This window comes from Narcine bancroftii, chromosome 10 (assembly GCF_036971445.1).
Source record: "Narcine bancroftii isolate sNarBan1 chromosome 10, sNarBan1.hap1, whole genome shotgun sequence".
NCBI lineage: Eukaryota > Metazoa > Chordata > Chondrichthyes > Torpediniformes > Narcinidae > Narcine > Narcine bancroftii.
Window position 1 is genome coordinate 64,903,790 of NC_091478.1, and position 15,240 is coordinate 64,919,029.

General features: G+C 41.6%; 1 protein-coding gene across 8 annotated transcripts in view; it reads right to left on the reverse strand.

The window, feature by feature from the left end:
- wdr59 (WD repeat domain 59) overlaps positions 1-15,240 on the reverse strand; it is a 77,617-nt gene that overhangs the window by 39,678 nt on the left and 22,699 nt on the right. For 7 of the 8 annotated variants that reach the window (XM_069901123.1, XM_069901122.1, XM_069901124.1 and 4 more), the window contains exons 12-15: positions 14,555-14,690; positions 13,302-13,429; positions 11,799-11,963; positions 10,778-10,873 (exon numbers count right to left, since the gene is read on the reverse strand). In XM_069901123.1, coding sequence (XP_069757224.1) covers positions 10,778-10,873; positions 11,799-11,963; positions 13,302-13,429; positions 14,555-14,690 — 525 coding nt within the window. Of the gene's footprint in view, positions 1-4,503; positions 4,691-10,777; positions 10,874-11,798; positions 11,964-13,301; positions 13,430-14,554; positions 14,691-15,240 lie in introns of all 8 variants that reach the window. The other variant, XR_011345675.1, reaches the window with a different exon arrangement.

The window sequence follows — 15,240 nt, forward strand, 5'->3', positions numbered from 1 at the left end:
GAAGTATTTTTCTTGAGAAAAACTGTTATTGGCCCATTTCCTTTGGAGTTATGAAACCATACACATAACAATTACAACTACATAACAGTGGTTTTCAAACTTTTTATTTCCACTCACATACCACCTTAAGCAATCCCTTACTAATCACAGAGCACCAATAGCAATGGGAATACTTAAAGTAGTATGTGAGTGGAAAGAAAAAGGTTAGATAGATGTGTTTTGGTGAGCTCTCCCTGAAGAGTGGTCAAAACTTGAAAATCGAGGTTTATTTAATCAAAAATGGATAAAACTAGCCCGAAGAAGTCAAGACAGCCGAGAACAAAGATAGAAGACGCTCTTATTCAACTGGGAACATTGGGTGAATGTCCGAAAGGGAATGGTGCAAAAAAAATGGAGATGGGATCAGCAGAACCAGGTAAAACTGGGGAGTCGCGTCAAGAATTGGGTAATATCCTGGAAAAAAATAGAAACTGATTAACCATTGCTTCCTGGCGTTTTGGCTAAGATCAAGTGTAGAGAATTGGAATAACTGTTTCATAAGTGTTAAAAGTGTGACGAGAGATATGACAGAGAAAATGACCGAAATAAAAGAGATTGTTGAAGTCCTGATGGAGAAAATGGGTTGAGTCGAGTTTGAATTCACGAAAACACTTGAAAAACTCGAGGCTTTGGAAAAAAAAACCCAAAGAATGGGAGTCGGTTAAACAAGGACTGGTTGACAAAATTGACCATATAGAGAACTTTAGTCGACAAAATAATGTCCAAATTATTGGACTAAAGGAAGGAATCGAGGGAAGAACATTTTTCAAAAATGGATCCCACAAGTGTTGGGAGAAGACAAATTTGGAGAAAATATGCATATCAAGAGAGTTCACTGACCCAGAATAGCCAGTGATCAGAGGCCAAGGCAAGTTCTCATGAGACTTTTAAGCTACTGAAAACAGGAGATAATTCTAGGAGCAGTATATTATTACTCTACATAGAATAATGGCCCACCCGAGGTTGATCATGAAAAGGTATTATTTTTTCAAGATTTTGGCCCAATCTTGATTAAACAAAGAAAAGATTTTAACATGTGAAAAGACAACTATGTGTTCAAATCTTGAAATACTCTAATATATCCTGCAACTTTGAGGGTTGAAGAACATGCGAGGTGGAAGACTTTCTGCGAATTTATAGAGAAAAAAGATCAAGGTTGCCGAGGGAAAAGATAGTGAAAATATTTATAATGGAACAAAGTAAAAGTAGTAAAAGTTGTATTTTTTTTTTCAAAACCATCTTGTATTTTTATTTAAAAGTGATAGAAATGCTCACTGAGAGCTCAGTAAAAGGAAAAAATCTGGGGAAAGTGGTAGCAGGGTGGAAACTCCAGTCTACAGAGGAGAATGACATCTGGAAAGGAGAGGCAAAAAGATGGCGCCAAATGGATGGGTTCTTCTTCCTTGAGAGATTCCACAGACTTTTCACGGGCTTTCGGGGCAGGGACATTGTGTGTTTTTCTTAAACGGGAAGGATCACTTTATTATTTAAAGAGTCAGAGATTTTACTGTTAAAAAATTTTGTTTTAAAGAAAAATATGGGTCGAACATTAAAGTTTATTCGTTTTAATGTTGATGGAATTAACAAAACAGTAAAAGGAAATGGGTCTTGGCATACCTAAAAAATTAAAGGCAGATATAGTCTTTTTACAATAAACAAATTGGAACATTCAAAATTAAAAAGAGGATGGGTGGAGCAAGTAATATTGTATTCATTTAGATCAAAAGCAAGAGGTGTCGTGATTTTAATTAATAATAAAAAAACCAATAATAATAAGAGACATTAACCAATCAAGCTGGAAGATTCATAATGGCACACTGCAAAATTTATGCAGGATCATGGATGTTTATGAACACTTATGCCCCAAATTGTTATGATGAAGTCTTTATGAAGGATATCTTTTTAAAAACCACAGGGAGAAGACAAAATATATTGATTGGAGGATATTTCAATTTTTGTTTAGATCCAATATTGGACAAATCAGTGTGAACAATAACAAGGGCGAAAGCTGCAGAAATGACATCATTTATATATTGATATATTGAGGCTGATCAACCCCTTACAAAGAGGGGTTCTACTCAAGGGTACATGATTCAAATACTAGGATTTACCTATTTTTAATAGGTCTGCCCAGTTACAAAGTAGAGTGGTAAAAATAGACCACTCACCATTAATATTAGCTATTACGATAATGGAAAACTAAGGAAGTATGATTAGGTGGTGCCTTAATGCTACATTATTAGAGATGAAGGATCTTTGTGAATTTATTAACAGACAAAGTTTTCTAATATGGGATAAGCTTAAAGCTTATCTGAGGGGACAAATTATTTCTTATACTAAAAATCTTGAGAGAATATGCAAGAGACTTAGAAGGTCTAAGAAGGATATAACAAAATTGGTAAAAGAATATCAGATATCAGGAACACAAGAAAAATATAGAATAAAAATATTTAAAAACTAAGCAAAAATATTATGAACTAGGAGAACAGGCCCATAAAGTGTTATTTTAGCAGGTTAAAGCAGAGAAGTAATCCAGAATGATAAATGTAATAGAATCAGAAACAGACAATTATAACATATAATTAAAATGAAATAAATACTAAGTTTAGACAATATTATATGAAACTATATAAATTAGAATTAGTAAGAGATGAAAATGAGGTGGAAGAATTTTTAACAAATGTTGAACTTACTAAACTACAAGGGAGAGAATAGTATGGAGTAGCTGATGAGACATTCTTCTGCTTTCTCCAATTAAAATTGTTCTTAAGAGAAAGATGGGAACCAAACTTGGCCCCACCTGAAATTAGTGAGATGGAACAAACAATTTGGCTGGGGAACACATCTAAATTTATATCTAAAATTTTGTTCTCCAAAATGAAAGTGCCAAACCAGGTTTACAGAGATCAAGAGAGAGAGACTGTAGTAGGATATAGGAGTTGCAATAATGGAAAGATGCTGGTTTGATTGGTGTTTGGATATAAATGCAAGATATGGATTAGTACACTATAATTTCCTACACCAATTATACCTCAATCCACAGAAATTACATAAATCAAAATCGGAAATATCAGAGATGTGTTTATGTAGAATATTTGCACATGCAGGTGAGACCTTTTGAAAGGATATTACTGAAATACTAACAAGGATAATAGGGGTGGCCTTCATGGATGACTCAGAGCTTTATCTTTTGGACAATTTTATTGAAATAAGTATCAAACTAACTAAATTCCAAATTTCATTTGTCAAAATAGCGTTAGCTGTGGCTAAGAAATGTATTGTGATTACTTGGATATCCCAGTCCCCTCTACAGACAGCAAGATGAAAAACAGAGATAAACAGATGAAAAAAATACACATCATCTAAAGAACAAATATGATGCATTTGTTAAAAAATGTCAACTAAATTTGAATTATATAGCCGAAATATAAATTTTTTAAAATGTGCCACTATTATAAAAATATAAGAGATCTCCCCAATGAAGATGCTTTTTTTTTAAAACCCAACTGGAAGCCCTGACAGTGCACGGATTTATACTGTGAAGAGGGAAGAGGTTATTGTGTTTTGTTTTATTTTAAAAAAGTTTTTTTATATATTTATCTTGAAAATGGAAAATTTTGATATGTATATTTATGGAAAAAAAACAAAAATAAAATATTCAAAAAAAAGGAAGAGAATTCAAAAATATTCTTGGCACCTTGAGTGTTGTCGATTGGAGCAAAATGACAGAAGAGTAGAATCTCCCATAAAACCAATCCGTCCCACATGAAGCAACTCCAACTCATCTATGATATTACAGGTGCCTTAACAGCCACCTCAGAGTCTGCAAAACTGAAAAGGAGCATGTCATCTTCAATATTTATCTTCAATTTTGGTGCAGCATCCCAGCACCAGAGTCAGAGATTTAATACTGACTCCTGTTTATGTGGAGTCTGTTCTCCCAAAACTCAAAGATATAGAGATTGTTAGAATCATTGGTCACTGTAAATTGCCCTAATGTGAAAGAGAGTGGGATAATCTTAGGGGGGAGTTGATGAGAATGTTATGAGAGTAATGTAGGAAGTGAAGTGAAGTAAAAGGATGGTGTACATGCACTTTGATAGTCGATACAGATATAGTGGGCTGGTTTACCATGCTGTAACTTTGAAGCTCAAATCCTGAGAGATAGATGGAAAGGAGAGGTAGAGGGAGAGAAGAAAGAAAAAGAAGAAAAGAGAGCAACAGAAAGACAGCAGCCAAACTGAAAGACTAAACTCTGCCTTTCTAGATTTTGCCTCTGGAGTGTGATTTATTTCAGAACATGAAATTGCACATTACAAATTGCCGTAAAATTAACCTGTAAATTATTTATTATATGTAAACCATAAAATAGTTTACAGAATATAATATTTTAACTTTATATTAAACATTGAGCAACAATCAGATGTTGTTATTGTAATGGAAGATTTAAACCGTATTTCTTACTTTTGCAGCCTTTGCTTCTGCAAGGCTGAGGACCTGCTTGTTGCATATGAATTAGTAGACACACCTAAATTCCACCATGGGGCCCTAGACCAGCTTACGCAAGAAGGGATGCAGTTGCAGAATCCAATTTACACCATGAGGCCAAGAGATGCAGTTGTCTTTTGTTGGTCGCAGAATGTCAGGAGACCTTGAAGATAATTAAATCATTTGTTCAAAGAGATAAGATCTGAAGTAAACAACTTTTGGGTAAAATAAGCCATGGTCCCACTGCTGAAGTTTGAGACTCTCCAAGAGGTGGCAACATCTCTCTGCAAGAAGAAGAACTTCAAGATTCCAACCAATGTCCCGGTCCGGGGAGGTGGAGAAGCTGCTACCGGCGCCCAGACAACCTACTACAAGTGTGCAGTCGTCGCCTCACTTTGGCAGTTGGGACCAGTCCAGGCATTGATAAGTATAATTGGGAAGGGCTTGCATATTGTACTGTGAATTCAGCTAGCTATTTAGTAATAAAGACTTGTATAAATTGAACTGCTCTCGGTGTGTGTGTGTGTCTATTTTCTTTCGGTAGCTCAAACACTGTGACCAATCTAAAACGAACAAAAATGAGAGGTATAAGTTTACCCAAGACAGTTATATGGATTTTTTAAATTATATTTTCAGACAGTATGGTCTGAATGCTAAATACATATACTGTACTGTATATACTCATGTAATCATTGATATTGTGTAATAGTCAACCCGCCCTTTCTTTTGGGTCAAAAATTGTGTGTTTTCATATGACCTAAGTCAACCCACCCCCCCCCCCACCTTGTTGGCCCTGATCACCCACTCATCCGAACTCCCAACACTCCATCCACCCACCCATCCGAGCTCCCGAAGCCCTGAACGCAGATCTTCACTCTGACCACCTGCCCACCTGAACTCCCCATGCCCCTGGCGCAGACTCTCTCCTAGGCCCTGGCCACCCATTTATTTGAGATTCCGAAGCCCTGAACGTGACTCACCTCCCGGTCTCCACCATCCGAGCTCCCAACACCTTGAATGACACAGGTTCTTACAATGCTACAGAAGTCGACCCATGAAATTTGACTCAAAAAAACTGGCCCAAAAATTTTTACGATTACACGAATATATATGGTATTATAGTGCTGGACACAGCCAAGAAAGACTCAAAAAGACATTGAAAGTCATTAGTGACTGTTTTTATTCAAATTCAGTGCGCGCCCTTTTAAGGGCAACATAAACTTTGTTACCTCGTGCATTGACATTATAATCTCTGCCCCAGGCGCGTGCTGGGCAGGAGATTTGAGGCAGGGAGAAACCCTGACAGTGCCATCTTCCCATGGCTGCCCCGGCATGTGGCATTACACATGGGGCTGGTTCGCCATGAGAGAGTGCACCGCCACAAACCCCCCCCACCCCAGAACTGGCTACGCGTCCTGCAGCTTCGGCGGGCGGCCCCAACGTTTGGGCATGGCCGTCTGCACTGACCATGATAGGTCTAAGTGCGCCACCTTCAAACGGTCCACAAACAGTGTTTGTCTTTAGCCCCATGTCCAAAGTGAAAGTCCTTCCAGATCGCTGGAGGTCCTTGTATGGACCTTCGTACGGGCGTTGTAAAGGTGCCTTATGTGGGCTGCACCGAGTTCAGCTCTTTGGGACGATGTGTCGACCGGACACCATGATGCAAGGAAGGCGGGGGGCTAGGGAGGATAGTTTCTTACGGAGATCTGACAAAAGGTTCACATGCTTGGACATGACGTTGGGCTCTGGGCCAAAGAACTCATCGGGCAGCGAGAGCAGAGTGCCGTAGACCAGCTCCACAGAAGATGCCTGTAGGTCCTCCTTGGGTGGTGTTCTGATGCCGAGGGGAACCCAGGGCAGTTCGTCAGCCCAGCCTGGGCTGGTGAACTGAGCCATGAGGGCGGATTTCATATGGCGATGAAACCTCTCCACCAAACCATTAGCTTGCGGACGGTAGGCTGTGGTATGGTGGAGTTTAACCCCCCAGGAGGTTTGCCAGCTGAGCCCAGAGCATGGAGGTGAACTGGGCACCCCGTCACTGGTGATGTGCGCTGGGACTCCGAACTTAGCGATCCAATGACTGACTAGGTTCCTGGTGCACGTCTCTGCGGAAGCCTCTTTGATGGGAACGGCCTCCAGCCATCTCATGGTCCGATCGACAGAAGGTAGCGCACTTCTCTGGATCCTCCCTACGACGTCAACGCGGATTACCTGAAATCTCCACACCACCAGGTTGAATTGCTGGATTGGGGCTTGCGTATGCCGGTGGACCTTGGAGGCCTGACACCTGGTGCAGTTCCTCACCATCTCGGCCACCTCCTTTTTGAGCCCATGCCACACAAACCTCTCTGCCACCATTCACACCGAAGTCTTCACCGAGGGGTGGGCTAGGTCGTGGACTAAGCTGAAAAAGCTCGACCTCCACTGCAGTGGGACTACTGGGTGCAGAGCAGTGTGTCTGGGCTGTTGGGAAACTGAATGCCCTGGAGCTCAAGGCCAGAGATGGCAGTCTGGAGAGCCTGGGCCTGCTTCTGGGCCTGTGCCAACTGTGTGTAGTCAAGGATGGGGCGAGAGCATTGATCGCTGGACGAGAGAGCGCATCCACCATGACGTTGTCTTTGCTTGCCCTGTGCCGGATGTCGATGGTGAACTACGACACGTAGGAGAAGTGGCGTTGCTGGCGAGCCAACCGTGGATCTTTGGCCATCGCCAGTGCCTGTGTAACGGGCTTGTGGTCCGTGAACACCGTGAAGGGCCTGCCCTCCAGAAAGTATCGAAAATGCCGGATAGCCAGGTACAGCACCAGGAGCTCCCGGTCGAAAGCGCTGTACTTGAGCTCCAGCGGGAGCATCTGTTTGCTAAAGAAGGCCAGCAGGCGCTACTGTCCATTGAGCCACTGCTCGAGTACGCCCCCTACCGGTGTGGCTGAGGCATTGACCGAGAGTGCCGTGTGTGCCTCCGGGTGTGGGTGCACCAATAGAGTTGCGTTGGTGAGGACCTCCTTTGTTGTGGCAAAAGCAGTCTCTGCCTCCTCTGACCAGGTCAGGACTTTCTCCTTAGCGGTGATCAACGCAAACAGCGGTTGCATGGTGCAGGCAGTGTTGGGGATGAACCAATGATAAAAATTCACCATCCCCACGAACTCCTGCAGGCCCTTGAGGGTGGTTTGCTTGGGGAACCACTGGACAGCTGCGACCTTCTCTGGCGCCGGGGCAGCACCTGCTGCCGAGATGGTGTGCCCCAGGAACTGCAGCATCTGCTTGCCGAACTGGCACTTGGCCACTTTGACCATGAGGCCAAACTCCTCCAGTCGGGAAAACAGGGTACGGAGGTGGGCCTTGTGTTCTTCGCGGTTGCGGCTGGCGATAAGGATATCATCCAGGTAGACAGACACAAAGTCCAAGTCCTTACCCACTACGTCCATGAGGCGCTGAAAAGTCTGGGCCACGTTCTTGCGGCTGAAAGGCATACTCAGGAATTCAAAGAGGCCAAAGGGGGTGATGATTGCTGATGTCTTGCTGATGTCCTTGGGGTTGACCGGGATCTGATGATACCCCCACACCAGATCGACCTTGGAGAAGACTTGCGGAACGTGGAGATTGGCCAAGAAGTCTTGAATGTGTGGAACTGGGTACCTGTCCGGTGGGGTCGTGTCGTTCAAACACTGGTAATCGCCGCAGGATCTCCAGCCCCCGGAGGATTTGGGGACCATGTGGAGAGGGGATGCTAGACGTTGTCTGAGCGACGGATGATCCCCAACTCCTGCAGCCGGGAAAATTCCTCCTTTGCCAGCTGCAGCTTCTTGAGCGGAAGTCGTCTGGGCTTGGCATGCAGCGAGGGGCCCTGCATGGAGATATGGTGATATTCCCCTTGCTGGTGGCGCTGAATTGTGGTTGAAGGATGGCGGGGAACTCATGGAGTATGTTCGAATACTCATCCCTGGAAGTGGCGATAGCGGCGATCTTGGGCCTGCAGGCGTTCATGGCGTCCAGGAGCACCGAATTAAAGGTGGGAGCGTTGACCAGCCTCTTGCCCTTCATGTTGACCAACAGTCCGTGAGCCCTCAAGAAGTCGGCCCCTGACAACCCAGTACCCACTGAGGCCAACACAAACTTCCAGTGGAATTTCTCTTTCCTGATCTGGATCTGAGTCCTGCGGGTACCGAAGGTCTTGATGGCAGAACCATTGGCTGCCCGCAGGGTGGGACCATGAGATCGGATGCGTGTCTCGAGGGCAGTGGGGGGCAGGACGCTCAGCTCCACTCCTGTGTCCACCAGGTAACGTCGGCCGGTGGATTGTCGGTAATGTGAAGAAGGCTGTCCACGTGGCCAGCTGTCAAAGCCATCAACGGTGGCTGGCCAGGTCATTTCTCCTGGTAGTCACTCGGTTGTCGGCACTTATGAACTTGTGCTCCCCAGCGCTGATGGTAAAAGCACCAGGTGGAATGGTGCCCCACCAGCTTGTGCTTGGGGAGTGTTGCAGCCGCTGGCTCTTGGTCGCACAACCTGACTGAGGGCTGCTTCATTCTCCCTCTTGGTGCGCCAGAGGGTGTCTGCTCGGCGTGGATCCGTGAAGTCCTCATCCACCAGGTGTAGTTGGATGTCCCCGGGCATCTGCTCGAGGAAGATCTGACGGAATAGGAAACAAGGTTTGTGATCCTCTGCCAGCGCCAGCATCTCATCCATTAGGGCTGATGGTGTGCGGTCCCCAAGCTCGTCAAGGTACAGGTGCCTGGAGGCACGCTTGCTGAGGGGAGCCCAAAAGTGCCAAAGAACAGGTTCTTGAGGGCAGGATATTTACCCTCGGCCAGTGGGTTGTGTATTAGATCGTCCACCCTGGCTGCCATTTCTTTGTCCAGCACGCTCACGATGTGGTAGAACATTGTGGCATCTGCTGAAATGTTCCTCAGTTGAAACTGCACCTCCACCTGCCCGAAACACGTACGCGAACGATGGGTCCAGAATGGCAACGGGTTTGATCTTTGTTGGATCCATGCTCTTGAGAACAGAGAGGCGTCTAGGCTCAATGGGGTCACCAATGTAGTGCTGGACTCAGCCAAGAAAGAGTCAGCCACCACATTGTAAGTCATCAGTGACTGTTTTTATTCAAATTCACCAAGCGCCCTTTTAAGAACAGCATGAGCTCAGTCACCTCATGCATTGTGACATCATAATCGCTGCCCCAGGCGTGCACTGGGCAGGAGATTTGAGGCAGGGAGAAAGCCTGACAGCGCCATCTTCCCATGGCTGCCCCGCCACGTGGCATTACACACGGGGCCGGTTCGCCATGAGAGAGTGTACTTAGAAAATATTTTTTTATTAATTTGGATGCATTTTGTCCAGTGCAGATAATCCAAGGAAATTTCATGGACAATGTTAATGCTAAGTGAGTTCAATTAATTTGAGGATGATAGTTTCCTTCTTTACATGAACTCAGCAAAAACACAAAAAAAGGTGGAAATCCATATTCTACCGACCATTCCAAGCAGATGCATTTGGTTTTTATCAACCTAAACCTGCCAATTTGAAATAAAATACCTGAATACAAAAATGTGTGAGTTTAAGTTGTCAACAGAAATTGCATTTTCTTGATCACTGATAGCTATTTTCTCTATGAAGCTTTGACTTGAACATGCTTTTATAACTCTTAATATGTAAATGATTTTCATTTACGGCTTTGCCCCATAGAGTTTTATATGCAACAACTGTACACAATCATACAGTTGTAGACATAGGAAGTCGACAGTTGCAAGAACCAAATGTTTTGTTTCTGGTCTGCCATTTGGCATTTCTTGTCCTCCAGAACACCAAGACTAATATATCCTGCCTGTCAACCCAATTTTTTTTTATTTGCATGCTGACAATATAAATTACCTTCCCCTTCAAGTTTTCTGTCACCGATAAAATTAGCAAGTATTAATTACACACAATTCCAAAAACCTTGATGTCAAACAGGGGAAGAATACCAGAGGTGGCAAAAAAACCAAATAAATTATTTTGCAAACATTAATATTGTGAGAGCAGGTAGACAGAATTTTTTTACCAGGTGCAATTCTTCTAATAGATAAGGCAATAAAATTCACGAACTTCACAGAACTGAATTATTACAATAATTAAATTTTGGATCCAATTCAGGGGTAAGATTTTTCATTTCATCTCATGCACAAATGCAAACAGCTACTTTGAATTTGAAATTATTATTGAATTTTATCTGCCATTCAGAAATGAACAATAATAAAAAGTGCTCTGACCACAATGCCTTCCAGGCTAGATACCAGCTGGCGTAGACAGGGTTCCAAGCAGCTCTGATTTCGCTTTACCTTCTGGAGAGATGTGTCCTTCAGAATCTGCAGCAAAAATGGAAGGGTTTGTGAAATTCACAAAGGACTGCAGAGATCACGCCTACCAGGTAAAAGACAAACCCACCATTATAGACAGCACAATTTGGAGTGTAGTTCAACAGAGACACAAAATACTCACCTTAGTCATCACTAGCAGTGAAAAAAATAAACAGAAAAATGGTACAGGCAAATACGATAAACATTATACAAACAGTTTGAAGTACCAATATCTTTGGCTTGGCTTCGCGGACGAAGATTTAAGGAGGGGTAAAAGTCCACGTCAGCTGCAGGCTCGTTTGTGGCTGACAAGTCCGATGCAGGACAGGCAGACACGGTTGCAGCGGTTGCAGGGGAAAATTGGCTGGTTGGGGTTGGGTGTTGGGTTTTTCCTCCTTTGTCTTTTGTCAGTGAGGTAGGCTCTGCGGTCTTCTTCAAAGGAGGTTGCTGCCCGCTGAACTGTGAGGCGCCAAGATGCACGGTTTGAGGCGATATCAGCCCACTGGCGGTGGTCACCGCCAGCACCAATATATGAAACTGATAACAGATATACCATCTCAATCGCTTTAATTCACGCACAGTGATATAAAATTAGGCATATACACCAGCATGCATTTACATAGCCCATTATCATCTGGTCAAGAACATTTCCTATGCAATCAATTATCAAAAGCAGTCAATTTCTGCACAGCAAAATTCCAGATAAAGTGATAAATTGCAGAGATCAAGAAAACAAATTAATCTGTTTACAGTGACAGAACATCAGGAGTGCTTAATCAACAACTAATCCATCAGAAAAAGCTGACAGAACCTCACCATTGAATTTGATTTTCAAAAATGTTCTATTCTCATTTAAAAGTGATGGAGGGGATAGTAGAAAAGTCGACAGCTTGTTCCCATGAAAAAAATCAATATTCACCTGGGCTAAGCATACCTTAAGGAGTTTAGTCCTCATGATGGAACTTATAGTGGTTGGATTAATGAACTGGAAAGTTGGGGCAGCATTGTTCGGGTACTGTACTGGAAATATCACAACCATCTTCACTCGTAGATTACCGCAATGCACTGAGACTTTGCAATTTCGATTTATAGCATCCATCTATTCCACAAAAAAGCATTGGAACACTGGAATTATTTGCCAAGCAAAAACAGAAACAAAGATCAAAATCATAATGATCCAAAAGATGCTCAGGACAAATTTAATTTTTGTTGAACTCATCTCCAAACTGCATTTCACCTTACACCATGATTTTTTTTTTAAATTAAAACTTGGAAGTAAAAATACAAGTTCAACAACAACTCAGTACTTGAATGAGTCCAAATACATATACACAACTGTACGGCATCTTAAATGTATTTATTTCTAGAAGCCAATTGGGGAACAATAAATCAAAATGATTATTCTTAATAAAATAGTTAATGATTCAGCAATATAGAGGGAACCCAACTGACTTTTTTAAAAAAGGATGAGGCATTCTGAAATAATAGTTTTGGTAAAAGAAACCATGTGTAATTGGGTATAAATACATTTAAGTCAGTGTTGATAATTACAGGTACTCCCCAACTTGCGACCTACACAACTTATGTCCTTCTGCACATATGACTGAATTTTTTAAAAATATATAATGTTTCATGTTGTATTTGACAAACTATAGCAGGAATACAGGGCATGTAAGATCCAAAATGTGCGTCCTTGTTAGTCACCATCCTGGGATCCATAGGCTGGGTGCGGTCATCTTGATTCCTGTGCGCAAGCCTTCAGTTGGCGCATAAGCGGAGGGCTCGTGTATTAGAGTTCGGTTGGTGCATGTGCGGTAGGTTCATATATTGGACTTCGATTGGCGCATGCATGAGAGTTAAGGGCACAAATTCAATATCGTCCAGCCCCTTAACATTCACGCATGCGCCAACCAAACTCCAATACACGCACCCACCGCGCATGCACCAACTGAAGGCTTGCGCACAGGAATCAAGATGGCCACACCCAACCTATGAACCTGGGATACCAACTAACAAGGTTAAGTATGCACATTTTGGCTCTTACATGCCCTGTATCCCTATCATAGTTTGTCAAATACAATATTTGATTAAAGTTTGCTTTAAGACTTCAGTATTCCACGCGCGCAGGCAAAATTCTGACTTTCGACAATTTCGAGATACGACTGAACCTTCAGTCACAATTATAGTCATAGATCGGGGAGTACCTGTACTTCTGTTTATATTCAAAAATTTTGTTATTATTTATTTATTTTGTACTATTAACGTAGATTTCAGAATAGAAAGAAAATACAAAAAGCAAAACTTTCAACTTCTTTAAAATAGATATTCTCTTGCATAACATTTTAAGAAATATTTCTTGAGGTCAGTTTGGGCTTGAGAAGAGCAGAGGAAGTCCAGCCCAATTATTACTGCAATTAATTAAAGCTTTCAATCATACCTCATCTATCATCACATTGCGGATTTGCAGATTAACCAATGAGAATTCTTGTTGGAGCGTCTGTGGTAGTCCAAGGTAATCTGGTTTAGAACTGATGGTTGCATGATTATGAAAATCTTCTCTCAGTGCTGAAGGCAAATGGATAGGGAGAGTTACTTTAGTCCAAGCCATGAATGTAACTAATTAAAGTAATACTAATAGGTGGGTGGAAAACAAAAATAGTGATCAACTACATCAAATGCAATTATATCTCATAAAATGCAGAGGGAAGAAAGATGTGAGCAAGACCTGTTGCTTAATCAGAAATTAACAAAAAGAATCAACTCCTAAAGCATGTAGCCCAAATACATTTCTATGGAAATTCTGTAGGTGCATTCCTAAAATACTCCTACTACACATGTTTGCAAGTAAAGCATATATATCACAAGAAACAGAAACAGAAACAAATACCCAGTATAGACCAATCTGCTAAGTGCATATTACAAATGGAAATTTACTCAGAACATGATGAAAAAACAAAATATCTACAGTTGTCCAACTTGAAGTTCTTTTTTTTTAAATTTATCTTTCAAATAATCTTTAAAGTATCAAATTGTCCTGAACCAAAAAGCTTTTGACTACAGCAAGGCTGAAAAGATATGTGGGTTGATCAGCATTTTACCCCCTCTCTAATTTAAGTTTATAACATAGATTATGAAATTCAAAAATGACCATTGTTCATAGTCATACTGATTTCTCAGTTTCCTAACAACTATTACAAAATGAATGCAGTATATACATAGTGGTTATTCAAAGGCTGACATCACAGCTACATGTAGAAATTAGTCAAAACCTATTCAGATTCAATGATGATGCATAGGTTGGTTGGTATTTTTTCCTCAGCAATACACAGCCATTCACCAGCAACCAGAGCTGGACTCAAGACAGCAAACTAGAGGATTCAGTAAAGCAAATTAATATAATTAATTCCCCATGCTGCTACCCTTCCTTAACAAGGCAACAGACTTGGATTTCCAAATGATGGTTTACAAAGGACACATCTGAATAAGAACTGAACAATGGCACATATTGTACTTGTAAATCAAGACAAATTGGAATTGAATGAAGATATACCGTTTACAAGCTTTTTAAATTTTTATCACTTTAATTAAACATCTTCAGGCAATTTTTGGTCTCTAACCCATTTTCCTTTCCTATAGTGGTTCACAGAAATTAGCTCAGTATATAAAAGTCCAATTAGAAATTAATCTTACCTTCATCCTCCTCATTTACATGACTTAATGTTGGATGAGGATCTGTATCCTGTGAATGAATGGCTTTATCTGTCTCTGGGAGCAGGGAAACACCATCAGTTAACTCATCGCCATCCAACATGTCATTTGCACAGAGCTGGAACAAAATAGCTGATCAAAACATCATGCTGCTGAAGTTAGCATTGATGACTCAACAAGTAAAACAAATGACTCTAGGCTCCACACTGCAAATGCCACACAGCTAAAGCTTGCCAATCCACCATCTGCCACCATTACAATTACTAGCTAAGGGCAAACCCCTAAAACAACTATGTAATAATGACCAGATATTTTCTGTAGAATGAACTTTGGACAAGACAGCTAAAATAATTCAAAGTAGTGTCATGTAATATTGTATGTTTTACAGTTTATTATTTCATTTGAAAGATAGCATTTTCTACAACGTAGCATTCTATTGTCTCTGACTAGATCATACTCAAGTCTGGAATAGGTCTAGAAACTACAAATAACTAGCGAACCCATTAAAGACAAAGCTGAACATGATGCTACTCCATCAACAATTAGACCTCGCCTAGGCCCATGAGGAAAATTTTAATAGGCATGATCACTCAGAATTCCCCTCATATAAACTATCAACAGTGCCTAAATTTATCATTACACTGCAAATATTAAATAAACTTTATGTG